The sequence below is a fragment of the Eleutherodactylus coqui genome, chromosome 6, assembly GCF_035609145.1.
Source record: "Eleutherodactylus coqui strain aEleCoq1 chromosome 6, aEleCoq1.hap1, whole genome shotgun sequence".
In the NCBI taxonomy this organism is placed as follows: domain Eukaryota; kingdom Metazoa; phylum Chordata; class Amphibia; order Anura; family Eleutherodactylidae; genus Eleutherodactylus; species Eleutherodactylus coqui.
This window is the reverse complement of record NC_089842.1, coordinates 123,086,409-123,113,149: the sequence shown is the minus strand read 5'-3', so window position 1 is coordinate 123,113,149 and position 26,741 is coordinate 123,086,409. Positions and strand designations below refer to the sequence as shown.

The window sequence follows — 26,741 nt, the reverse complement described above, 5'->3', positions numbered from 1 at the left end:
GTATTTACATATCCATTACAACCCATACAAGAAAATGAATATACTATTTATTCTGCACTGTGAATATCACAAAAAATCCCAAATGCTGTTTTTTGTCCATTCCATCTTGCAATAAAAAGTAATCAAAAAGTCAATATGTACCCCAAAATGACATCAATAAAAACTATACATTATCCCACAAAAATAAGTTCTCACAGTAAAATCAATGGAAAAGTATAAATGCCATGGGTCTGTGAAAGCCGGGGCACAAAAAAAACTTGTCAAAAAAAAAATCAAGGAGTTGTCGGAATCAAATGAAACTTTCTCTGTGTTATTGTAATGTCAATATAAGTAAGTAATCTCAATATCCCAGCAAAAGGATCATTTTTTTGCAGAATACTGACTTCTTGAAGGGAAGATCTATTACCTTGTGGTACTACCTCTAGCTTGTATACAAGATTCGATACGGGTAGGCATGAAGGTTCCAGTACCCTGTTGTACCACCTCTAGCTTAAATACCAGATGTTATACGGGTGGGCGTGAAGGCTCTAGTACCCTGTGGTACCGCCTCTAGCTTGGATGTAAAATGTGATATGGGTGGGCATAGAGGCTCTAGTACATTGTTGTACCACTTTTAGCTTGGATACAAGATGTTTTACGGGTGGGCATGGAGGCTCTAGTACCCTGTAGTATCATCTCTAGTTTGACTATAAGTGTATTTTACCCTTGCACATATTAAAGTTGCGAAATTATCTCCACTACCGTGGGCATTCATCATTACGTGATAAGCTACCCTGGATTGAGAGGTGCCTTGGCCATAGGCGCCTCCACTAAGTAAGTTCCACAATTTCTTCATCTATCCATCTTTTGCACATAGTATGGTGTGAGCGCTGAGGATTTTTTCCTTTTTCCCTTGCATTAGTTTGACTATAAGATATGATATGGGCGGGCATGGAGGCTCAAGTATCCTGTTGTATCGCCTCTAGCTTGGCTGTAAGATATGATATGGGTGGGCATGGAGGCTTTAGTATCCTGTTGTACTGCCTCTAGCTTGGATACAGGTGGACATGGAGGCTCTAGTACCCTGTTGTATTGCCTCTAGCTTGTATACAAGATGTGATAGGGGTGGGCATGGAGGCTCTAGTACCCTGTTATACCATCTCTAGCTTGGATATAAAATGTGATACGAGCAGGCATGGAGGCTCTAGTACCCTGTTATCACTGCAAGTATCCTGTTGTATCGCCTCTATCTTGACTGTAAGATGTGATATAGTGGGAATTGAGGCTCTAGTATCCTGTTGTACCGCCTCTAGCATGGATACGGGTGGGCATGGAGGCTCTAGTACTCTGTTGCACCACCTGTAGCTTGGATACAAGATGCGATATGGGTGGGCATGGAGGCTTTATTACCCTGTTGCCTCTAGCCTCTAGCTTGGATATAAGATGTAATACAGGTGGGCATGAAGGCTCTAGTACCCTGCTATACCGCCTCTAGCTTGAATACAAGATGTGATACGGGCGGGCATAGATGCTCTAGTACCCTGTGGGACCACTTCTAGCTTGGATACAAGCTGTGATATGGGTGGGCATGGAGGCACACAGGTTCCGTATAGTATCCTACAGCATATCACTGTACATTTGCTGTAACTGATCGTGCACACTTGTAGATTGTTAACATTGGTCTCCCAGATGGTCCCATACATGTTCTTTTGGTGATAAATCCGGCAACCAGGAAGGCACAGAAGTGTGACAATGTTGTGGAGACATTCCTGTGACCCCCTTGTGTGTGCGGCCGAGCATTATCCTGCTGGTAAATGCCTCTTGGAAGCCACCATGAGAGGAACACATGTGGCTGCGAGAGGTCCTGAACATATCGCTGAGCTGTCATTGTCCCTCCTACCACTACTACGGGTGACAGACTGTTGTATACGATGGTCCCCATGCAACCCGGTTCCTCTCTGTAGCAGTCTAGTTTTGTTGTTCATGACACAACGGTAGAGAAGCGACAATGGGTGAGTGTCAAAGACAGTACACATAATGGGTGCCATGAGACCAAATGTCATTCAGCCAAGTGCCTGGAAATGGTTCCAACAGATACAAACCCCCTCTCAAACTCTGTTACCCGGGAAAAATCTCTTTGATTGTGTCGTAGAGATGTCTAGTGGCTAACAAGCTCTACACAAGTGGAAGAAGAGGTCACTACACACAAGGAGCCTCTGAGGGCCTTTTATAGGCCAAGGGTGGGACCACTTTTAGGGCCTTAAGTGACAAGACCGTTCATCTAATCACACCACAACCCTCATAATTTGCAATCTGCCTAAGATGTGACTGCATGCCAAGTTCTGCAGCAAAATGACAATGGTGACTCCACCAGCAGAATAGTGAGTGCAGCTCTGGAGTATAATACAGGATAAGTAATTTAATGTATGTATAAATAGTTTTGCAATCCCTGAAATGAGAAACCTTTTGTAATGATCCCAGGTCTGTTTGCTTATCTTTACTTCTACTACAATTCAACCTCTATCCCAGAATACTGAATGGAAAATATTTCCATCTACATAGTAATACAAGAGTGAGGGATATGTCTACATGTTACATAACTAAGCATATTTGCCAGTCAGGGGTTTCAGAAAGTTGTGAACTCATAGTTTGTAGCTTTCCATGGCACAGATGTAACAGCTGAATATAATTGGAACAACTTATATTCAGTGATGAATTTCTTATTCGAGCGAGAAATTCTCCTTATCAGAGGAGGGAGAGAAGGGTTTTCATGATCATATCGCCCCTGGATGACATATATTTTATCAGCAGGGCTGCCATAACGATGCAGACTGTAGGGATTGATAGACATCAGTGAAGATGATTGATACTGTGGCCTCCAGGGACAGCAGTCACAGAGGTTTAGTTAACTATTAACCAGCCCCAGGAATATGACCCAGGGTAAAGCACATCCAGCCATGGATCCTGCTGCACAGATTTCTCCATGAGGATCAGTTATGGCAGAGCGCTGGGTCTACAGGGCACTGGTAATCCTCCTGGTACAACTTGCCACACAGATTCAAAGCCAGAAGATTCTGTCTGACAGAAAGAAATGTGGAGACCTCCAGTGCGAAAGTAAGTACACCCCCTAAAAAACTCTTCCAAGTTAAGTTGCAGATAAAAATTGGGTGAAGGATACGATCAGGCGAAAGTTCCAGTAAGTATCCATCACCAGGACTACCTCCTTTAAAACACATACTATATAGATATGGATATAGGGGAAATTGTAACCCTTGAAATGTTTGAAAGTGTCATATCCTGTATGTTAGCAAAGTTGCTTGTAAAAAAGAAAAAGCATACATCATATCAGCAAAGACGCTCTAGTTATCCACTATCAATCACACATGTAGCATATTTAAGTGAAAATCCATATATAACATTTGCAGTATTATGTAGTTGGAAAGTAAGTAGGTAAGGAGTTAGGCCACTGAGAGGACAAAGGTCTTGCACTGTGTTTATGGCCGGTGACAGATAATGAAAGCAGAGTAAGAGTAAACTGAAGACGGGAATGACTTGTTACAGCATAGAGGGGATGTCCACTCATACAGCTGCTTTCTATATATTTTATTAAGGTAATAATAATAATCTTTATATAGGGCGGTTGGGGCGCAACACTCGTCCGTATTATGGCGCACAAATACTTCAACAATACGCTGGTTTGAAACTGGCCTTATATGGAGGGTATAAGTAGCAACTAATACTTTTCAAAACTGGGAGTTTGCTACAAATGTATCAGTCCTTGCAACAAATGTATCACCCGGCCGCGTGAATGGACGAGAAAACGCTAATTAATCTCTGGAATTGATCGCATCTTTTCTTCATTCACACACTTAAATGGCGCGTGTGGGCGACCGCAAAAGTGCCGTCAGTGTATATATGCACAATAACACACATGATACTAATTGATGACTGCAGGTCACATATCATTGCTACAACCATTTGCCCCTTTATTTTAAATATCATTCGATGTTGTCTTTGTCTTTTTTGAATAATAAAGTATTTAGATTATATTTCAGGGGATATTACCGACGGGTATTTTTTGCCTTTGGCAATTAGAATTGTGATTACATGGATCTACCACAGCAACAACCTACAGGAGAATTCTTGTCACAGTAACTGATGATGAACACACAGTTCCTGTTACACAGTTATAATAGAGGAGATCACAGCTCATCCAGCTGACTTTATACTTATAGTTTGTAGCATACTTAGGTAACTATAGAAGGTAATGGTAAACTGCTCCCTCTGGCAGGCAGAATGGCATAACCTCCGCTAATGCTGTGCTGATGCATCATGGGATAGATGTAAAACTGAAAGTAAAAAAACTCAGTCTCTGGCTTTAGGCCGGCTGCACCCACCGGTGATTGGCTCCGCCGCGGAATTCCGCGGCGGAGCCCGTCACGGCGCCCCCCCAGAGACCCCCAAACTTACCTGCGGATCCAGCGTCCTTGCTCCCGCATGACGCTTCGGCGTGACGCACCGCAGCGTCATGTGACACGCCGGCTGCATCACATGACACGCCCACCACGTCATATGATGCGGCGGCGGTAGGCAGGGAAGCGGTTTCACGCTATCTTCCGCTGTGCTACAGCGGAAGATAGCATGACGGACGGGCTTCCATTGACTGCAATGGAAGCCGTCCGAGCGTACACCTGTGGCAAATAGAGCATGCCGCGGGTGAGGACGGGAGATTTCACGGTGCGGAATTCCACGGTGGAATTCCGCACCGTGAGCCCTAAGCTATTAGGTTCAATAGAACCTAATAGCTGCGGGCAACGCAGCGGATTTCCACCATGAATTACACGGCGGAAATCCATCCGTGGGAGGGAGCCCTTAATCACACGGGCGCTGCAATTTTCTACCGCCCGTGTCGCTGCTGAAAATCGCATGTACTAGAGGCATCTACCGATTTAATGACCATTCAGATGGCCAGGCTGCGGGGGGTATTTAACTCTGCTAAACCCCCTCCTCCTCTCCGCCCCTTGCTGGCTGCCGGCAAAGGGGGGGGGGGGGCGGACAGGGAGAGAGCTAGTGAGTTAAATTCCTGCCCCCTCTCTGACCTTTGCTGGCTGCCGGCAAGTGGAGGGGACGGGACGGGACAGGGCAGGAACTTTGCAGAGCTAGTGTGCTAATCTCCTGCCTCATCCCGCCACCTCCCTTTGCCGGCAGCTCTCATAGGCTCCCATAGGAGTCTATGGGACCAGTTGGCGTATTCTGGCAAAAGATAGGTCCAGACCTATCTTTTCCGGGCCGGTCGTAAAACCAACCAGCCGGACTGCACACCGTGTGTGCTATCTTTTCCGGAAGGATGATTTGACGTACCAAAAAAAATCGCCCTTCTGAACAAGTGCATTGGAATCCAATGCTTGCGATTTTGGCCCAGCGTTTTATTGCGGAAAAATAGCCAGGATAAAATACTTGTGTGAGGGAGTCCTCAATATGGTGCCTGATAAGCATCAGAAAGGGGGCTGCTTTGTAGGGAAATAACTGGAATAAACAGAGGAGACCTCCAGAATATGACAAGTAATCGGTGAGGGGGGCAGACAGGGAAAAATATGTTTTTGCTGGAGTGGCCCTTTAATTCTTTGCTCCGAGATAATATTTTAGGCCTCTCTTATAATAAGCATTTGGAGATAAGTCCAGGACCTGACATAATAACACAGTGCACTGAGATATGATCTCAGAGTCCATAGACTGCGGCAGCGCTCTTCTGTTCAATTATTTCATGCTCATTTTTTCTCTTTCAGGTTTGATGATAAGAGTTTCAGCAAAACAAGATTACTCCGGGCCAGACTGCAGATTCTTGACTTTTAAAACAGGGGATGAAATTAATGTGTATTATAAGCTGACTGGAAGGAGAGAAGACTTGTGGCAAGGAAGTGTAAGTCACCCAATGTAATCTCTACCACCACTGCCCCCTGGGCATGGCTGCTGTAGTTGCTGACAGGTACCCAGTTTGACGAGGTCTGACTACCGTCTATCACTACAGTCATCTTAACCCCTTATGGACCACGCTGTTTTGTACCTAAAGGACCAGACACTTTTTAGGGATTTTACCCATGTGGTGGTTTTACTGCCCTATTTTTTTTCCTTCAGCTGTCAACATAATTTTTGCTGCAGTTTTTCTTGTGACATATAGGGCTATTTTTTAAATATCTTTTTCACTGACTTTTTTTTAGTTTTGTTTGGGGTAAAAGGCAGAATTTTTTTTTTTTACATTTATAATTGTTTTTTTTTAATTAGTAAATTTAAGCTAAAATTAAGTATGGGAAAGGGTTCCTCATTGTATTTTGGACGTTTTAACATATAATATGTATGGTTTCGGATTACAGGGCGCATACAATGACAGTTTTGGTTATATTCTTTTTTATGCATACATTTTTATTTTATTCTGTAATTTTTGTAACCATTCTTTTCTACCATCCGTGACCCCCATGACATCACATAAGACCTCTGGGAGACAGTCACATGGTCTTTTTTTCTTGTATTACTCACTTTTCCACTGTAGCTGGGGCATCCATTGGAGCCTCTTCCATAGGAGCCCCAGTTACTGGGAAAACATCCACCTATAGTGACATTAGTGACTGGCAGAGCTGATTAGTGTCTGCTAGGACCCTGCAGCTCTGCTGTAACAGGGGGCACCTGGCCGTCACTTAATCGCCGGGTCACGTAGTGGAAGAAACACTTTCACTTCTTAGTACATAGCGCTTATTGAGCACTATGTACTCGGAAAAGGATAAGGCAGTAGCCGTTAAAAACCACTTCTTTCTTCTCCCCTGGGTCCTCTGCTGTGTCTGACAGCTGACAACCCGACTTGCTCCTGCTTGATTTCAGGAGCAGAGGCTTTAATCCTGCACAATATTTCTGCTATCGGCTGGGATTAAAGCCCAGGACCAAGCACCATAAATTTACAGCGCTTGGTCCTTAAGGGGTTAAGGAAGCATTCACACGGCATATTCATACTTCAGTCCGTGAATACATAGCATATTCTCTGGCAGAAATATGCTGTTGCCTTGCATTTTTCTGCCAAGCGGCAGTCTTTTTGCACGTGTTAAAAACACAAGAAATCCTATTGATTTTGTGTGGAAATATGAAGCGAATACACATATTTCCTGCATATTAATGCACACCCATTGATTTCAATAGGCTATTAGGGTGCATAATAAACTTTTTTTTGTAACTATTTTTTGTAACATCTCTGTCACCCATTACCTCTGGGGGACATTTACAATGTCATTTTTTTTCTTTTTTTCCAATTTTCCACTGTAACTGTGGCATCTAAAGCAGCCTTAGTTATAGGAAAAATCAACCCCCTAGTGTGACAGTAGTCACTGGCATAGTGGATCTGGGTCTGCTAATATCCTGCAGCTCTGCCATATTGGGGGTCACCATTGATCACCAAGTCCAATGGAGGAAACAGACTTCTGCTTCCTCTATTCTCTCCATAATGCTCATTGAACAATATGTAACCTGCACAAGAGACGGCAGAAGTTATAAACCATGTCTGTCCTCTATTGTGGGTCCTCGGCTGTCTGTGACAGGCAGGCGCCGAACCTGCTCTGCTAGATTTCAGGAAGAGGAGTTTTAATCCTGAACCGTATTTTTTTTTTACTATCGGCCGGGATTAAATGCAAGGACCAAGCGCTGTATATTTACAGTTCTTGGTCCTTAATGGGTCAAAGGAGAATGATTCAAAAGGGTATATGAAATTTCCTTTGAGCTTCTTTATCTGTGCCCCCAAAATAAGGGTCTGTTCATCTCAGCGCTTTAGAATTCAGTTTTCCAACTGCATTGTGGAAGCAAGAAAAGGGAAGCCACTGGCCTCATGGAACCGTCATCTGACGGAACCAAACGTTGCAGAATGGACCCCATTGGCCAGTATTTTACAGGATTTGACAAGACAAAGTAGCATCACATGCCTTTTGTAAATAAAATCAGCTACAGAGGTTCCGCACAGACCCTCCAAAGCTGATGTGAACAGGCTCCTAATACTTCCTGCACTCTGGCAGCCAAATATTATTATAGGAAGAATTGTCAGCATAGCAGCCAATCAGAATATAGCTTGCATTTATTTTTTGAGTGCTGTTTATAAAATGAAAGAAGAAATTGGTTTGCTTGTAATGATACATAGCCTTCCTATGACAGCATCAAGCTCTATGGGGCAGGAAGTGCTGTCATTGGGACATGGGTAAAAAACGTCTCCCTGGAACCTTATACATTCAATTAGCATAAAATGTATTTATTGCACAATTATGCCTTATACTAGCTTCTAAGATACTTCTGTTCTGCTCTTCATACTTTTCAAGATCTCTGCTTGCTTGCAATAAGAAACTTCATAGTTTACTGCAGGTAAGTACAAAATCTGTCCGAGTCATGTGCTGGTCACATAGATGCACAGCTTATTACATGACCACAGCACATTTATATTCATAAGAATTAAACAATGACGTTTTCTCCTAAATGACAGCAAGCAGCAGTCTTGAAAGCTGTGAAGAATTGATTCATAAAGTATGTTAAAAATTGTAGACTTTTTTTTTAAAAACAAGAAATAAGCATTATTTGCTGAAACTGTAAGAGCGCTAGTATGTAAGCGCCCGCTAACGTTCGCGATTTACCTACAATTGCCTTACTGCCCCTAGACTTGCAAGTTCATTCCAGCAATGGTCGGTAAATCATCAGCATTAGCGATGGCTGCTGGCACCCTTGTACCGCTGCACTAATGTTACTGGAAGTCATTCTCATCAAGAATATATCCCAGCATGCCGATGTGTCACAGGTAGCATGTTATTATATTGCATTATTGTTAATGTTTTTCAGAAAGGTAAAGCATATGGCTTCTTTCCCAAAGATACAGTCACCATAGAGGAGGTTTATATCAGTGAAGAAATAGAGATCCCGGCGAAGGTACCAATATTTATATGCTAAAGACTTTAGTTTTTTTTTAAACTCATGATGACAGTGACTCCAGCATAACTGCATTGTCTTTTGGAGTCTGGGGTATTCTGAAATCAGAGGACCAAACTGCTGCTGTGCTCATCCCGCATGCTTTGCACTGCAGCTCTGCTTAGCTGGAAAAAATTGTCAGAATAGAATAAAACTTTCTATGTGTGATTGTAATATTGATATAGGATATGACACAGGTAGACATGGAGGCATACAGGTTCGGTAAAGTGTGTGTATATTTATATATATATATATATATATATATATATATATATATATATATATATATATATATATAAAATAGTATGTATTTATATAGGGTTAAGAAGGATTAGGGACGTTGCATTTCAATGCCCGATCTCCTTGTTCCTTGGGAGATATGCTGTCACCAGAGATGTCTGTCTTCAGCTTATCTGCCTACACACAAACATTTGGCCTTGCTGAACATTTAGGAGTATGGGACGGTCAGAGGCAACGGCTGCTGGACAAACAATCGTTCGTCCGACCGTTGATGAAAGTGTATGGGCACCTTTGATTCTTGTAAATGAGGATGAAAAATACACTAAAATAAAAATGAAACTCTTCTTATTGTCTCCTCAGGAAATTGATTTTGTGTGTCTGGATGGAGGAGAATATTTTTTTGAGAATGAAGATAGTATTTTACATAGCATCAATGAAAATCGAGAAGACCCTATGGAGCATAGCCTACAGGAAGAGAAGAGTGCTGGAGGTAAAACATGTCAGCTCTAATGTACGCGTGAAAATGTTTATTTTTTTCTACTATTAAACGGGTTTTCTAAGATTAAGAAAACAGATTATTTACTAGAAACACCACTCTGTGACTGGAATTGCAGATCAGTGACATTTACCTCAGATGGGATTAACTGCGATACCAAACACAAGCTATATACATGAGTGGGGCTGTTTGTAGAAAAATCAGACCCTTTTTATAATCCCAAATAATCTTTTTAAAAATATGCATTAGATACTAATTACCTAATATTAGGCAGGATTGGTTGAATAAATCCCGGAGAAGAAGCAGGAACTCAAACCTCCACTTTGTTTTAGGTCCATTCATAGATACAGGCTGCTTCTGATGATCTTTATCTTCACGGCCATATGCATCATCCATATAAACTGTCATAAACTACTGCTGCATTCCGCTGATCAATTTGTATTATTACTCTAGCTCCGCAAACTAATTAAAGGGCTTTAAATTGAACTAACTCAGTAATAAGAGACAATTCTAATAATGGAAGTGCAACATTGTTTCATTCAGCAGGTAGACATCCTACTGAAGAGTCACCACATGTCATCAACCAGGAGACACCAGAGCCAGAAACTCCAGAAAAAGAGTCTTGGACTTCCTCTGGAATTGCAGGGTGGTTTGGCATGGGAAAAACCAATGAAAAGAAGGATCCAGAAACTGATTCTGAAAACATAAATATTGAAACAATTAATGAAGAAGCTGAATCTCAGAATCAATTGAATGAAGAAGCTCCACCAGAAAAGTCCAGCTGGCTTGGAGGCCGACTCAAAAAGTTTTTGCCCTTTGGACAACAAAAAGATGAACCACAAGTCAAGGATAATGAGGGCTATGGAGAAAAAGTATCCACTGCTACCCAAGAGCAAAGAAATATAAATAAGGATGGTGAAGACTCAAAGGAAAAGTGGTTTAACTATGAAATTAGGGATGTTTTAGGTTTGGGGACCAAAAATGAGAAGCAAGAAGAATTGAAGCTGAATGTGGAAGGAATAGACAATGAAATGACACCAGAGAATCTGAGTCAAAACAAAGCAATGGATAATAGAATGCCTGGGCAATCAGAGGTCTCAAGTACGGATCAAGTCGACAAAACAACAAGTGTTGAATTAAACTCTGACATTCAAGAAGATACAGTTGCAACCAATACACCAGAGAAAGGTGGGTAAGATAATTTTGCAATAAGAAGTATATATATGAGATTGAATTGTACTGACTAAGGATGAGTAGAATTACTGTCAAAGAAAATATCAAAAGTAGTTCCAAAATACAAGATCCTTCCCCAGATCAAAGAACAACACAATGGTTTCAGTCCACTGTGTCAAATGTTCTAAATGTAGGCAGAAATCATATTAAGGAGAAGGAGGTAGTAAGAATTGGAGAGGGTAGTTGAGGGCAGAATATTGCATACAAATATCACAGTCTACTGACGTAGAAGACTTTAGACAAGTAGCAAGCCATGACTTAATTAAAAATATTAATACATTGTCACAGGGGAGTAAACTAAATGAACTTGGTTCTGTTGTAGATGGCCATGTTAAGGATGACTTCAGTACTCTTAAAGAGATACACCGATCAGAAGTTCATCAAGGCGTTGCATTCACAGGGATGGACGACACTTTTCAAGGCAAAGGAGGTGATTATGAAGAGAAATCTAAAGCAGCTGATGATTCCAGAGAACATATAGCTAAAGACATGGATGTCAATGAATATTCTGATACATTGTCACAAGGGACTGATATAATTGGACTCGTTCATGAAGTCAGTTCTGTTGTAGATGAGCATGCCAGAGATGAAGTTCATAAAGAGGTACATCAACCAAAGGGTCATCTTGAAGATGCATTGACCGAGAAGGACAACACATTGCCAGATGAAGGTCAAGAATATTATGAGAAACCAAGACTTGAAGAAGCAGAACATATTACACAGACTTCTGAGGCTAGTCAAACAGGTGATTCCAGTGAACATGTAGTGATGATTAATGAATATTCTGAGACATTGTCACAGAAGATTGTAGATGGGCTCAAGGATGGAGATGATTCTGTCATCACAGATGATCATGATAAGGCTAAACTCATAAATATTATAGAGACACATCAACCAATAATTTCTCTCATAGATAAATGAGCAGAAGAGATTTTTATTAGGGATTTCTGTATTTTAGGAGTTGAAAACTCTTAAGGTAGGACAGGTCAGTGAGGATAAAAAGGCCTCTGTTCATGTATGTGTGTAGTTCTATATTCATTACCGTACCTATGTTGTATCCCCTATAGTCATATGTAACAAATGTTTGTCCCAATTACAATAGGATTTATTAATATAGTCTGTGTCTCCATAGTGTGCCAGACAAAGTTTGGAAATACAACAAGCTTCACAGTGATCAGTGAATGTCCCTGTTGTGTCTAGTGGATGCTTATCACTCTTGCCAATGAAATAATATGCTTGTTTGGCCTACCAGGTGTATTTATTGCAAGGTTTGGGTTACCTCATTACTATGGCAATTCTACAGAAACAGTGGCAACACAAAACCTCCATAAATACCAACTATAAAATCCCTACATGGTGGCAGTCATACAAATCCTATCCAATGCCAGGCACAGAACTCCCATATTCTCCACCAGAGCAACTGCATATAAATCTGGGTTCGGGATGCTTATGTTCTACTCTCTCCATTAGAGTGGACTTTTACCCAAAAAAGACACGATGTCCCCAGAATTGTACCTCTGAATGAAAGGGTAATGTTGACCCTGTAGCCCCTTTTTCCTTATCTGATATTGATCTCGCCCAGACCTCCGGGTCTCCCCACATCTTTGCTCCAGTCCTACTCCTCCTTTGGTCTCTATATTAAAGTTTCTGCTGTTGTATCTTACAGATCTATTACTCGGCACATCTGATTAAACCATTGATTTTGCTTTATAGAGGAAGTATCTTTGCACTGTGATGCTGAGAAAGTGGCAGGAACTGGTGGGCATTGCACATCTACAAAATCTTTGTACAAGGGACCAGAGGGCAACTTTAAGGCCACTGTGCCAATACAAACAAATCCTGGGCTGCTGACATTTACAGGTAGGTTATATTATACTGTTATATTAAACAGCTTAATCAAAAACACCCATTTATCCAAGACTCGTGAATGTCAGCTATAATATTTACCAACCAGCTTTTTAACAACTTGAGACTACATTTACACTAGTGTTTTTTTTAACTAAAAATGGAAACCAGCAAGATGGAAATAAGCGGGAAGCATTACTTCTGTTTTTTGGTGGGTTTATAAAACCAATAGTATGCTTTCTGTCTATTTCTATTTCACAGATTGAAAACACATCGGTTTTCTTGTGCAGTCTTGTAGATATGAGTTAACCAAACAACAGTGGATGTTGCCGTTCTGCACCACTGAAGGTTTTTGTGCTCCACATGGGCACATGTGGTTTTTCAATGATTTTAGCTCAGTGGTTAGCACTGTTTCCTTGCAGTGCTGGGGTCCTAGGTTCAAATCTTACCAGGGACAACATTTACATGGACTTTGAAAAACTCCATACAGAAGCTGCCCTTGGTCAAATTTGAACCTAGAACTCCAGAGCTGCAAGGCAACAGAGTTAATAACTGAGTCCCAATGCTTGTTCTTCATTCTTTCTTCTCTGGAGGCAGAGAAGAAGAAACGCAAAGAGAACATACAAACTCCATGTAGATGTTGTTCTCAATCAGATTTGACCTTAGAACTCCAGTGCAGCATAGCAACAGTGTTCCATCAAACTTCTTTTCCTTTCTTCTCCCCCGCTTTCTTATTCTTCTCCTCCTTCTCATCTGAAAGATGAGGAGAAAAAGGAAGAATAAGTTTGCTGGCTCCGTTTGTTAGCATTGTTGCATTGCTGGGGTTCTAGGTTCAAATCTGATCAAGGGTAAGATCTGCATGGAGTTTGAATATTCTCTTTGTGTTTCTTCTTCTTCTCTGGAGAAGGAACAATAAGCATGGAGTCTTAGTCAGGTACGAGTGCCAGGTTCAAATCTGACCAAGAGCAGCATCTGTATGGAGTTTTTCAATGCCCATGTAAATGTTGTCCTTGGTAAGATTTGAACCTAGGATCCCAGCACTGCAAGGCAACACAGCTTACCACTCAGCCACGATCATTGAAGAGCCAACACCACTCTTGTTAAACTGTAATGCCGGTGGTGCGCATGCTCATGTAACAAAACTGAAAATTGAAAATGGATTGCCTTTCATTTTCATTCATCTTGGATTGATTACAATGCAATAAAAATGAATTCATATTTATAACTGGAAACAAACGTGCACCAGTCTGTGCTTTTCTTCCAGTGTGAAAGACGGAATGGAGACCGAATATACAGAAACAGACTAAAACTGAAGGTTTTCAGTTTCAATACATCTATGGGCTGCAAAACTGAAATGTTTTCTTTACGTTTTGCTGTTCCCACAATAGAATAGCAAGATGCAATTGGAAACACTAGTGTGGGAGGACTCTGACGTGGGATTTTTGGCCATTTCATGTAGCAGAAAAGTATATTTAATATAACTAAGCACTGAATGTGTTACAATGTATCATGTCTTTATCACAACAGTGGTGCTGAGAAAGGTGTTCTCAAGATACAGTGAAGTCCACTCCCGCTATCTTGTCCCTGTCAGGTCCCTGATTACAAGTACTATCTGCAAGGTATAGTACCGATCTTCAATGGTAGATTATTTACATGGAAACTAAAGGTGATTTTAGACGGAATGAGTATCATTCAAAAAATAGTTCAAACCACTGAAAGTGAAGGATAATCATTCAGTCTTAATGCAGGCATAAAAATCATTGTTGGCTTGTTCACTTACTGTGCGGCTTAAACAGTGCTCGTTCAGTCCTTCTCATTCACTTATACAGTGAATGTGAAAGACTGAACAATTCTGAATGTTTTTTTATTTAAACGAGCCAATGAGATGTAGGACTTTGCATTTTTCCTGTTAAATACCATTCTGTTAGCCGTCACTGTTCAAGCTTTTCTAGATCTTTTTGAATACTCTCTCTCTTCCCTAGTGTTAGCTATCCCTCCTAGCTTTGTGTCATCGGCAAATTTGATCAGTTTCCCCTCAATTCCCGCCTCAAGATCGTTTATAAAATGTTGAACAACACTGGGCCTAGGACAGAGCCTCGTGGTATCCCACTTGATACATTCTTCCACTTGGATGTGCTGCCTTTTATGACCTCTCTTTGAGTACAATTACTCAACCAGTTGTGAATCCACCTAAGAGTTGCCTTGTCAATCCCATATTTGGTCATTTTTTTCAATAAGGATGGTATGAGATACTTTGTCAAATGCTTTACTAAAATCAAGATATACTATATCCACCACATTCCCCTAACCAACCCAGTCGGTTGGTTAGGGAAATGACAGAATCACAGAAGGAAATAAAGATTCGTCTGATATGACTTGTTTGTTACAAATGCATGCTGTCTCTGGTTAATTACTCCATTTTTATCAAAGTACTTGCATACATTCTGTTTAATAATTTGTTAAAAGATGTTTCCCGGTATAGAAGTCAGGCTCACAGGCCATAGTTTCCTGGATCCACCTTCTTCCCTTTTTTAAAGATAGGGACAACATTTGCCCTTTCCCAATCTTCTGGGACTTCTCTTTTTCTCCAGGAATTTTCAAAGATTATGGCGAGTGGTTCAGCAAATATATCTGCTGCTTCCGTTAGTATCCTAGGATGTAATTCATCTAGACCAGGAGACCTGAATTTATTTAAAGGGGTTGTCCCGCGGCAGCAAGTGGGTCTATACACTTCTGTATGGCCATAATAATGCAATTTGTAATGTACATTGTGCATTAATTATGAGCCATACAGAAGTTATAAAAAGTTTTATACTTACCTGCTCCGTTGCTGGCGTCCTCGTTCCCATGGAGCCGACTAATTTTCGCCCTCCGATGGCCAAATTAGCCGCGCTTGTGCAGTCCGGGTCTTCTGCAGTCTTCTATGGGGCCGCTCGTGTAGAATGCCGGCTCCGTGTAGCTCCGCCCCGTCACGTGCCGATTCCAGCCAATCAGGAGGCTGGAATCGGCAATGGACCGCACAGAAGCCCTGCGGTCCACGGAGACAGAGGATCCCGGCGGCCATCTTCAGCAGGTAAGTATGAAGACGCCGGACCGCCGAGATTCAGGTAAGCGCTGTGCGGGTTGTTTTTTTAACCCCTGCATCGGGGTTGTCTCGCGCCGAACGGGGGGGGGGGGGTTAAAAAAAAAAAAAACCCGTTTCGGCGCGGGACAACCCCTTTAAGTTAGCTATGTGTTCCCTCCCCATCTTTCTGCTTATAGGTAGCCTGCCTTCTTTTATTTCTCCAATAGCACAGGAAAGATCAGTTGATGTTCCATCTACTTTCTGAGAGAAAACAGATACAAAATAAGAATTTAAAAGTTCGGCCTTCTCAACATTATTTTTGACATCCCCCCAAAATCCTTTTTTATTGCTATTGTAGTACAAAACGGTGTGAAAACAGGCAGAATAGGGCAGTTTGTGCCCATGCTGATCCCTATTAACGGATAAAAGTACCTACATTAGGCCAGTAAACTTTAGAATTGAACCAGGGAGCAATGGAAGACGGTGGCTGGTCTGATTAATCTTCTTTTACATCATGTGGATGGCTGGGTACATGCCTGGAAAAGAGATGGTACCAGGACACACTATAGGGAAAAGACAAGCTGGTGGAGGCCGTGTAATGTTCTGGGCAATATGCTGCTAGTAAATCTTCAGTTTTGGCATTCATGTGGATGTCATTATGACACGTACCACCTACCTATGTATTGTTAGACCACGTCCACCTGTTTATGACAGCCGTATTCCTTAATGGCAGGGGTCACTTTCAACAGGAGAATGCACCTTGCCACACTGCAGAAATTGTTCAGAAATGATTTGAAGAACAGGAGCTCAGTGTGATGACTTGGCCTCCAAATTCCCAAGATTTCGATTTCATTGAGCATATGCATGCTATGCTGGAAAAACAAGTCCTGTCTACAGAAGCTGCACCTCTCAACTTCCAGTACTCATGGCCAGAGGCGTAACTTGAAGCTCCTGGGCCCCAATGTGAAACCTGTAAGAGGGCTCGAAACTATAATGCTTTATTCATAGTACTGGGCTCCCTATATGGAGAAGAGAGGCCTTATGGACCCCCTAAGGCTCCTGGGCCCGGGTGCAACCGCATTTACAGAAATATTCTTGCACATGGACCAGTGGTCTGCTTGAAAGAAATTGCTGCATGTCTTATTCTCGTCCGCTTTCACAGTTAGGAATATCACATACTATATATGCGGGGTCTGTGTATATCAGACAGCACACGAACGGGCGTCTGTTTGCTATTGTGTCCAAATTTCTAATGTGTAACTCACATAAAGCCATCTGAATACAGATTTAAAGGATCTGCCAGATACCGTAGCACAACTTCAGAGGTCTTGTAGAGTCCATGTCGTGATGGGTCAGAGCTGTTCTGGCAGCACGAAGGGGATCTACACTATATTAAGGTTTTAAAGTTATGGCTGATCGGTGAATATCTCTTGTACAGATAAAAAGTGAGTATTTGAATTTCACTGAGAGATATTAGATAGTATATGAAATGTACTAGGCTGCAAGGACAGATAAAGGTCTGCGTAGTTTGCTACCTCCTGTGTCACCCCCACGCAGCACCAGTGTCCGGGAAGGATCAGCTTACAGCAGTGTGTAATAGGCAGCAGTGACCAGCGTTCTCTGGGCAGGCAGCATGTCCTCCCTTTCCCCGCTGCGCCTCTAACCTCTTAAACTTACAACCATTAATTCTGTATTATTCCGATGGAGCCTTCAGCAGAGGAAGAGGAGGAGGTACGTGCCGATGAGATATTCCCTTAATGGCCATATAGACGACCGCTTAAAATCAATTTCTACGCACGTTTTGCTTATGAAAGAGTGTGGCAGCAGGTGTTAGGGGTGCAAGAAGTTCACATACAGCTCAGTTACATGTGTGTCACTCGTCAATTATTAATTTTAGCTTACAATGGGGCGGTTTTATTTCTTGTTGACATGGACTGTTGTTTACAGGTAATCCTTTTTACTGCTCTATTGGGGGCATTTAACGTTAAAGGGCTAGTCCAGGCTAATGTAAGTAATTATATAATGGAATGTTCTGCAACTTTCTTTGCGTTTGAACGTCTGGTTGTTTCCAAGATTGTTGCTTGCTGTCAGTGAATAGAAATATCATCAAGGCTGACAGCCTGTACCAATCTAATACATTTACTGCTGAAGGTTTGCTACAATTGTATCTAGTCTAGAGAATGCTTTGTGAGAAAACACATGAGCTGCAGAAATTTCTCTCCTGAAAGTTTGCTACAATGTATCAGTGCGGGTAAAATGTATAAGTCCAGAGTTCAGCCTGTTATCTGTATGTTACAACTGATCAGACTATTACCGTACTGTATATATTCAGACAGTATGTGAAAGAAGGCTATAGTTTAAAGATAAGGTTCATGTTTAGTGTACCTTGGCTTGTATATATTAAGGGGCTGCATAGACGACAATCCCTAAATATTCTCTGCTGTAAGGGTGCTTTTGCATCTGCGTTGGAGTGTCTGGACGGAGGTTCCATCGCAGATCCAGCACTAAATACCGTAAGAAAAAGCAAAAAGCTAGGCAGCGGAATGGAAGACGAACGAACCCCTTTCTAGCAATAGGCTCCGTTCTGTGCTGTTTGGTTCCGTCCTAAGACGTAGACGTTCGGCCGCGGGGATTCCCCTTTCCTGCTCCCTGAAACAAGTAGGAAAGGGGAACCCCCTATGCAGATGTGAAACCAGCCTAACAGATTTTTTAATCAGGAAAAGAACATTCCTGGTGACCTCGAAGTTCTTTTTATGGCTAGTGACACTCAAGCCAATTCTGGATGCCTTTATGCGTCCGTAATATGGACCAGTGTCTTGGCCGGACTGCAGGTATCCTGACACGAACTACAAGCATCATAGGAACCTACAAAGCTTAGAGATCAGGTCAGGAGACCTGCTATCAGTCCAGGACACTGGTCTGTATTACGGACGCATAACTGCGCCCAGAATACGCTTTTGTGTCATTGGCCTGTGTGACAGGTAACTACAGGGATAGCTAAAATAGCTCTACATTGGGCAGTGAACTATCATGGATAAATGAAGGTTTTCAGGGCCTGGATGGAGTGGAGAGTAATGAGCTGGCTAATTTATGGGTTTAATGATTAATAACTCACTTGCTTCAAGGAGAGTCAAGTGCTTTTGTCAGCTTGGTGTTATCAAGCAGCAGAAGAGGTGGCCGGAATAAGAGGAGGATGTGAGAAGATAAGAGAACAGGGGGTATTAGTTTATGAATAGAGGCCGTGATCTGCCCTGTTATTTCACTTGCATCAGAAACTCACTATGTATGTGTTTTTGAGAAATGGCATACATAGCAATTCCTCAACTTCCATTACTGGAATCTCTTCCCTTATGGACAGCAGAAACTATAATCAGGAAAACATGTCAAATCCCTCACAGCTTTCCTGCTGCAGACTGACCTTGATTCACTACCTGCTGTTGCTCCATAGACATAATCCAGGCTGCCATAAACAGCAGCAGCTGCAATCTTCTTAAGCAAGTAATCCCATGCAGGTCTTGGGTACGGTGCGCCCCGAAACACGTTTCCATTGTATTTTTTTGGTCTTATCTCACTTTTATTCACCATGTAGGTCCGCTGAAAATGCTTATATGAAGATGTTAATACTTGTGCGATTCTCTAATCTATAAATGTCGCTTTACCAAAAGAAAATGCTGATTTATTTCAAAGAACTTGCAAAGTTGGCAGCAGAAAAATAGCACATGGAATTTAAAGTGGTATTCCCCATTTCTACGTTACATGGCGAAGATGGAAAAACTCTGCCCTCTATTTCTGACCACCTGTCGGAAAAAGCCAAGTGCTTTAGTCCCGCGCTGTTATTGAAGTGAATGGGAGTTACAGAAACAGTGAAGAATTGAATGAGTTACGTGGTGGAAATCCACGGCATTTCCCCAAGAAGTAGAGCATGCTGTCGATTTTGAAAATCTGTCACATAACTATCTTTCACTTCTGATTTTATTTCTGATTTAAGGGCGGTCTCACATGGGTGAATTTTAATTGCAAAATCCACGATTGACATCGGTGCGGAAGATCCGGAGGAAAACATGGGCATTGCAAGGCATGCATTTTCAATTTTTTGTTCACACTTGCGGATGTGAATTTCATGTTCTGCAAGTGGAAGAATAATCGCAACATGCTGTATTTTAGCCCAAATTCTGCGCGGACGGCCCCCATTGAAGTCAATGAATGCGAGTGTTACGTCGATCATAACCAATTAACATTGCGTATAAGCGGGAGAAACATTCGCAACTTCAGAGGACAATAGATAGAAAAGCTAGAATGCTGGCTGGAGGAGGGGGGGGGGGGGGGGGAGATTTTTCTTCCGGGCGGACGATACGTGTACATCCATGCGGGAAACTGCTTGCATGCATGTTCTTCCATGATCATTCGCAATTACACACGTCTTCCACTGTGGATATCAGCATGCGCAATCTGACCCGTTCATGTGAGCCCGGCCTCAATGAATCAGGTTGGACTGTAGATTACTAAGAAATTTTGGAGTGCATTCCACATTACTGGCTCTCTATAAGCAGGTTGTAAGGCCTCATCTTAAATACAGGGCACTGACTGTATATATGAGAAGTGGAGAGCGCCATCGATAGACAAGAATGGGACATCTGTCTTACAATCAAAACTCTGTAAAAAAATGGTGGGAATGTTTAGGTTGGAAGAAAAGACACATTATAATTTACAAGGGCCAAAATGATGTTATATTGATCCAAGGAAATTGTATGACTGCTAGGAAGTTTTTTCCTTTGTGAGATAGTTCAAGGAGCTGCATCAGTTAGATGAAACTAGAGTAAGGCTTTATATCTTTTGGTACAAAGCATCACAGCACAGACTTTTTTTTAATACAATATAAAGAGCATTTAGAATCATGTATTGTAGAATTGCTCCTATTTTTATCTGTATACTTGGTTCCTGACTACATTTGGGTATAACTACAGGTTTGCATGCAATGGCCCTTTAATTCTTCAAGCTGAGGCTCTGCCAGTCAACATGGCCGCCGCGGCCTCACACGCCCCGCCCCTTTCAGAGACACGTATGGCTCCACTCTTCCTCTTCCCCTTTGCGTTCTATTTGGGTTAAACCAAATGAAGACGTAGGGGTTATTCTCGGTTATTCTCTGTCTATTGTCGCAGAGGTCGCAGTCTATATAACTACAACAGGCTAATATGAATGTAATAATATACATACAGTTCCCGGGTGGGCAGTCAGCGCCCTAGGAAGTGAATGGTACGACCCGACTTCCTGTGTAAATGGTATCGTCCAGCCGGTGGATGAGGGCTGCTGGATGCGGCTTGTTATAGTTACATGAACGGGGATGGCAGTGCCCGGGGATTACATGGCGGACACGGTGAGGCAGGTGAGTCTGGTGATCGGTGCAGGGGGGCTCACCCCATGGTATTTTACGGGGACCCCCTAAGTGGCAGTGACTGATGCAGCCCTGGACGTGTATGAGAAGCTGTTTGTGTGTATGTATGTATATATATATATATATATATATATATATATATATAAAAATAAATAATTGTGTATGTATGTTGCACGTATGAAGTGCACTGGTGATCTGGCAGCACGTGATATGTTTGGGCTATAGCGCCCACTTCTAACCGTCCTGATGTATGTGTGCGCCATTTTAACAAAGTCCCTAATCTCTGTATTCAGACCCCAAATCTGCAACCCAGCAGCGCTGATAGTTTGTATTGGAAGTAATGTACGTATAATGCCCTTAGAGCGCCTCCAGGTAATGCTCCGTTCACACTAGTGTCATGGCATCTGTTTCCTACAAAGTGATGACAACTATACTGCATATGTCTTTAGAAAGACAGCCCCCCCTTCTCTGACCTGTAAGGGGGTCCGTCCGGCTTCTTTGGGGGTTTCCAGTATTTTTGACGAACGAAAGGAATGGCGCTGCAGTTTTATCGCTGTCAGAAATACGGCAATAACGCTGGTGTGAACGAGGGTCTGAACAAGCTGCACTTCTGTAAGCGAAACCCTGCAGCACCTCTCTCCTGGCTGATGGTTTGTTACAGTGTATCGGTCTGCAGGCTGTATAGATGACGGAGGATTATATAGACTGGATGCAACTGTAACAAACCCACAGCTGTGTATCGGTCAGGTTTTCTGCATCACAGAATGTACATGTTCATTGTTTACATTCAGACAGCAAGCAGAGATCGTGAAAAATGGTGAGACCTTGCTCTACAGACTATCGCTGTATTCACATGGCTTAGAGCGACTTGTCCCCAAGATTCTCTGCTACAACTAGTGGCGCGCTGTCCGTGTGGTTTTGTGACATTGTGTGCCCTAATCTCGTATGAGACTTGCGCAAAAAAATAGGACATGCAGCGAATTTTCAAACACGGGACAATCTATGAACAATCATGAAAGAACCCAATCAGCGTTCTGGCGGCCCGTCCACGGCGCGCAAGAATATCCGCCACAATGAGAACGTTGTAGAAGCTTTCATTACCCAGTGTTACTAAAGGGGTCCGCTGGGAACCAACACAGAATAGGCATCTGATTGTGGGGGTCTTCACGCTCTACTTGGAATGAAGCAGCATCCCAGTGTACGTGCGTGCTGCCTCTCCATTCAAAGCCTATGGGACTGATGGCGGAGGTTGAGTACAGCAGTATGGCCCTGTGACTGATAATCCTGCACACAGTACTGTTGCTACGCTCATAGCGCATTTTGTCAGGTGTCTCATGTTGCAGTGGTGAGTCGGAAAGGGTACCGCTTCTCCTTGGGGAGAGCACCTAGACGGTGAGTGAGGGGACTTATAAGGCCATCCATGCTCTAATGGGAAATATGCAAATAAGGGAGATGGAGCAATACCTCTGCAGCGCCAACTATTGGAAGGCAGCATTCCTGCACGTCAATGTCAGACTCTTTAGACAAGCCTTATAACAACGGCTAGGGATTGAAAACCAAGCCAGAATACTGTACACAGACAGCTGTTTTGAGGTTTTTGCCTATTTGCATATTTCTCAGAGGAGCATGAGTGGCCCTTTAATCTCCTCCCACCTTCTAGGTGCTCTGCTTAAAGGGGTTCTGACATAAAAAAAAAATTTGTACTCACCTTGCCTGGCCTTGCCCGATCGCCAGGCATGTCCCCTCCAGCCGGCATCTTCTTCTGTGCCTTTAAAGTAGAGCAGGAGCGGTCAAAAAGACCGCTTCCTGCTCTGGGCCGTCCGTCAGGCACTTCCGAGGTGAACGGACGGACCGCACAGTGCTTGCTGTGGGCGGCCCGTCCGTCCTGCTGAACTCCGGAGTGCTGCGCATGCGCAGTGGAGACGCAGCCCGTCCTGACTCCTGTCAGAGGGCACCTCTCCACTGCGCATGCACGCGATCCCGTAGCGGCGCGGCTAGTGCAGACAGAAGAGGAGGAACAGCGCCTGCTGGGAGATGACCCCCCGATGTCAACAACAACAGAAGAACAGGTAAGTGTTATCTTTTTATGCTTTAGCAGCCATTAAACCATGGGTTCCCTGGGTCCATTAGGCACACCAGGGAACAATGGCTGCTAAAGCATAAAAACATTATTTGTGTCAGAATCCCTTTAAGGAGAAACAATACCCTTCCTGAATCACATCTCTAGGCCTCTCACTAGCCTAGCTATAAACCTACTGCACACTGATGAGGGGCAAACACCCCAAAACAGCTGTCTGTGTATGGATTCTGACTTGGCTTACAATTCCCAGTCATTGTTATAAGGCTTGTATAAAGAGTCTAACAGTGACTTGCAGGAATGCTGCCTTCCAGTAGGTGGCGCTGCAGAGGTATTGTTCCATCTTCCTCATTCACATGTTGCAGTGATGTCATGTGACCTGGTTGCTGACTCCGCTTTCAGTTTAGGGAACTCTTGTGCCATGGTTTCCTGAGCGGTGCTGTAGAGGTCTCTCTTGTGCGGTTTAGCTCCGCAGTTTGACTTCTAAAACCCACAAGTAAATGAAGTGTAATCCTAGCGGAATGAACTTCTGCAATGTTTTAATAAACTGTGTGTTTCAATTCCTCAACATTTTCCAGATCTGCTTGCTGTCAGTGAATGAGAAGATCCATGTTTACATTCAAGGGCTGAAGCCCCATCCTGTCCTAATACTTCTTCCAATTGCAGGATTCCTCTGCTCATGCCTGTGCCTTGTGTTTCCTTGCAGGTTGTGTCCCTGTTCCCGGATGACCTCCAGCCCGGTGCAGACTTCTACGGCTGCTCCTGGGATGTAGTGATTTTCACTGCGCTCTTCGGGTTTCTCTCCGTGCTGCTGTTTACATGCAGAACCATGCGCTGTGTAAGTGCCTTGTGTGCCGGCTCACACATTCCCCGCAGGTATTAGGCTGGATTGAGGTTAATCAGTCAGTGGGCTGTTGGGAAAATAGTGTTTCTACAGCTTGGGCTTAAGGTACCCGAACACACTAGACCAAAGTCGCTGAAAATGGACGATTCCAACCATAACGAATGTTCCCAGAAAGTTTTGTGTCTCTCCTGGTGGCATTGAACATGTATGGCCGGTTTGAATGACTGTGACAGCGAATGTGGACTAAAATGTGTATGACTGTGTTGGGGCTACGATCGTTCCCCACACAATCACTCGTTCAACCATTGACCTACTTCTACTTTGTGTGATCTCTATACCAGTTATACAATGGGGTATCGCTGCCTACCTTTACAAGGGCTGTTGCCCAAATAATTGCAGAAGCAAGCGATTGAGTGACTGTCAGCCCGTGTACACATAGTGAGCTGAAACGAAACAACTGCTGAGCAACTTTTCGCTGTAGAAGTCCCTAACATCACAATATGTTGCTGTTTGACTCATATTTCACGATTAGGAAAACATGTCTGCTTTCTTACGGCAACAGCGCCACTCCTGCCCACAGGTTATATGGGGTATTGCTTCTCAGCTCCATTTAAATCAATAGGAATGGCTGCATTGCAACACATTCTTGGGATCTGGGATGATTTAGTGATTCTGCACTGAGCAGGGGGTCGGACCCGATGACCCTGGAGGTCCCTTCCAACTCTACCATTCTAGGATTCTATGACATTCTATGTATGACTGTTTCTAAAAAAAAAAGCAGCCAGGTTTTCGTGATCTCGTACAAACCCTTTAATATGGTCGTTTCTTATATCTAACAGTTTTTCTTTTTTTCCCCAGATTAAAAGCCGATTTTATGCCGGTAAGTGTCTGCAGTCTTACATCAGGTGGCATCAATTTATAAACCACATGTAAACCAAAGTACTTTTTAGGGCACTTTCACATCATAGAAATCCAAGGCTGAGCCTCAGTTCGGCTTTGCATGCAGATCTGCTAGTGGGCTAGATCCTTGTATGACTCCTGACCAAGTTTCCAAGAATTGACGTGTCAGTTTCTTGAAATCGAAATACGGTTTTGAAATCCCAACACCGGTAAATAAAGTAAAAGGCAGTTTTGCTAGTTTTCACCCTAGCTGTCCTATAAGCACAAGTTGTCTGAAAAGTTTACAACTTTACACAGGATTTTTTGTGTATAGATGAGGTTTCTCAAAATCTCGCCGACACTCTTGTAGTGTAAAACGCTGCAGACTTTGCTCAGCCAGCTCTGATGTGGAACATCCGCAGCAGTTCCACTACCTGTAAACATCTAAGGGAGAGGTGCAAAATCTTGCTGTCATACTTATGTATTAAACCCCCAAAGATGCACCTTTCTCATAGTTACATTCTAAAATCCAGACCTTTTTCTCTGTTTGGCCTTTGCTACTCATTATGGGTCAGACTCTCACATTGCGGTAAAGAAGCCGATGTTGTCGGAGGGAAGACATGCCCATTGCACAGGAAATGTATTATCAGCTGACTCCTACGTGGTCTTTACCACGTCAATATGTGGACAAGTAGAACAGCTAAAATGGAATGTTCCCTACAATTTCAAAGGTCTACCACAGCAGCACAGATGCAGAGTCTAGAGTACATTGGGTCCCAATGTAGAGTCCCTCCCTCTCCTGAGGGTGTACAGTAGGAATTGTTTTGGTAGACCTGACAGTATAGTAGCACCATTCTATTTTACCCTATTGAGTTAAATAATTTGCATGTGAGTAAAATGGTATTTTTTTCTGCACACAAATAAAAGCCAGCTTTACCAAAAAATCAACCATTTAGGAATTATTTTTTTTTGTGACAAAAAGACCGGGGAATGGCATTCTCTCCCCAAGCAGAGCACCCAGGAGGGGTGCTATTCCCAATCATTGTTTTATAGACTTGGTAGAAACTCATACATTGATTTGAAGGAATGCTGCCATCCAATAGGTGCTGCTGCAGAGGTATTGTTCAATCTTCCTTGTTTACAGGTCTGAAGGAAAGATTTCACATTCCTTGTCACAGGACTGGTTATTTACTGTTATGGTCATCCCTCCTTGTTATTTATCTAAATGCTATTGATTCCCAACATGTCTGTGCCCTCTTACCATCTGTTTCTGATATTTATCTAGTGCTAATTAAGTTCACCATGTTCCTGCCCTCACCTGTGATCGTGTGTTATGGTAAATACGTAGTTGGATTTGTTCCATTATGCCTGAGAAAGGACCACGTGAGGCCCGAAAGCTCGCTATAACATCATGTATTTTTGTTAGTCATTAAAATGTATCATATCTACAAGATCACTTGGTTTCCCTTACTGAGAACAATCACAAAAAGACACCAAAAACACTTTAATACCAAAAGCAGGTTATAGGCATATGGATGGTAGATGCAAAATAAATCCGAAAAACTATGCTAGTCTTTTCAAATTTTTTTATTTTATTTTTTTCAGGCAGCGCTGGCTGTCAGTGCCGCTGTTCTGACCTCTGTGTAGCGGCTGGCGCTCATAATTGCAGGCGCAACTCTCATTGAAATCAATGGTAACCCAGCTTGCAAT

At 42.8% G+C, this 26,741-nt stretch overlaps 1 protein-coding gene across 1 annotated transcript in view; it reads left to right on the top strand.

The window, feature by feature from the left end:
- Positions 1–2,975: 2,975 nt before the first annotated feature.
- Positions 2,976–26,741, top strand: part of MIA2 (MIA SH3 domain ER export factor 2) — a 42,550-nt gene continuing 18,784 nt past the window's right edge. The window contains exons 1-10 of the mRNA XM_066572389.1: positions 2,976–3,093; positions 5,766–5,899; positions 8,836–8,922; positions 9,562–9,691; positions 10,244–10,885; positions 11,253–11,831; positions 12,644–12,790; positions 14,303–14,394; positions 24,015–24,146; positions 25,011–25,032. Of these exons, the coding sequence (XP_066428486.1) occupies positions 2,976–3,093; positions 5,766–5,899; positions 8,836–8,922; positions 9,562–9,691; positions 10,244–10,885; positions 11,253–11,831; positions 12,644–12,790; positions 14,303–14,394; positions 24,015–24,146; positions 25,011–25,032 (2,083 nt within the window). The remainder of the gene's footprint in view (positions 3,094–5,765; positions 5,900–8,835; positions 8,923–9,561; positions 9,692–10,243; positions 10,886–11,252; positions 11,832–12,643; positions 12,791–14,302; positions 14,395–24,014; positions 24,147–25,010; positions 25,033–26,741) is intronic.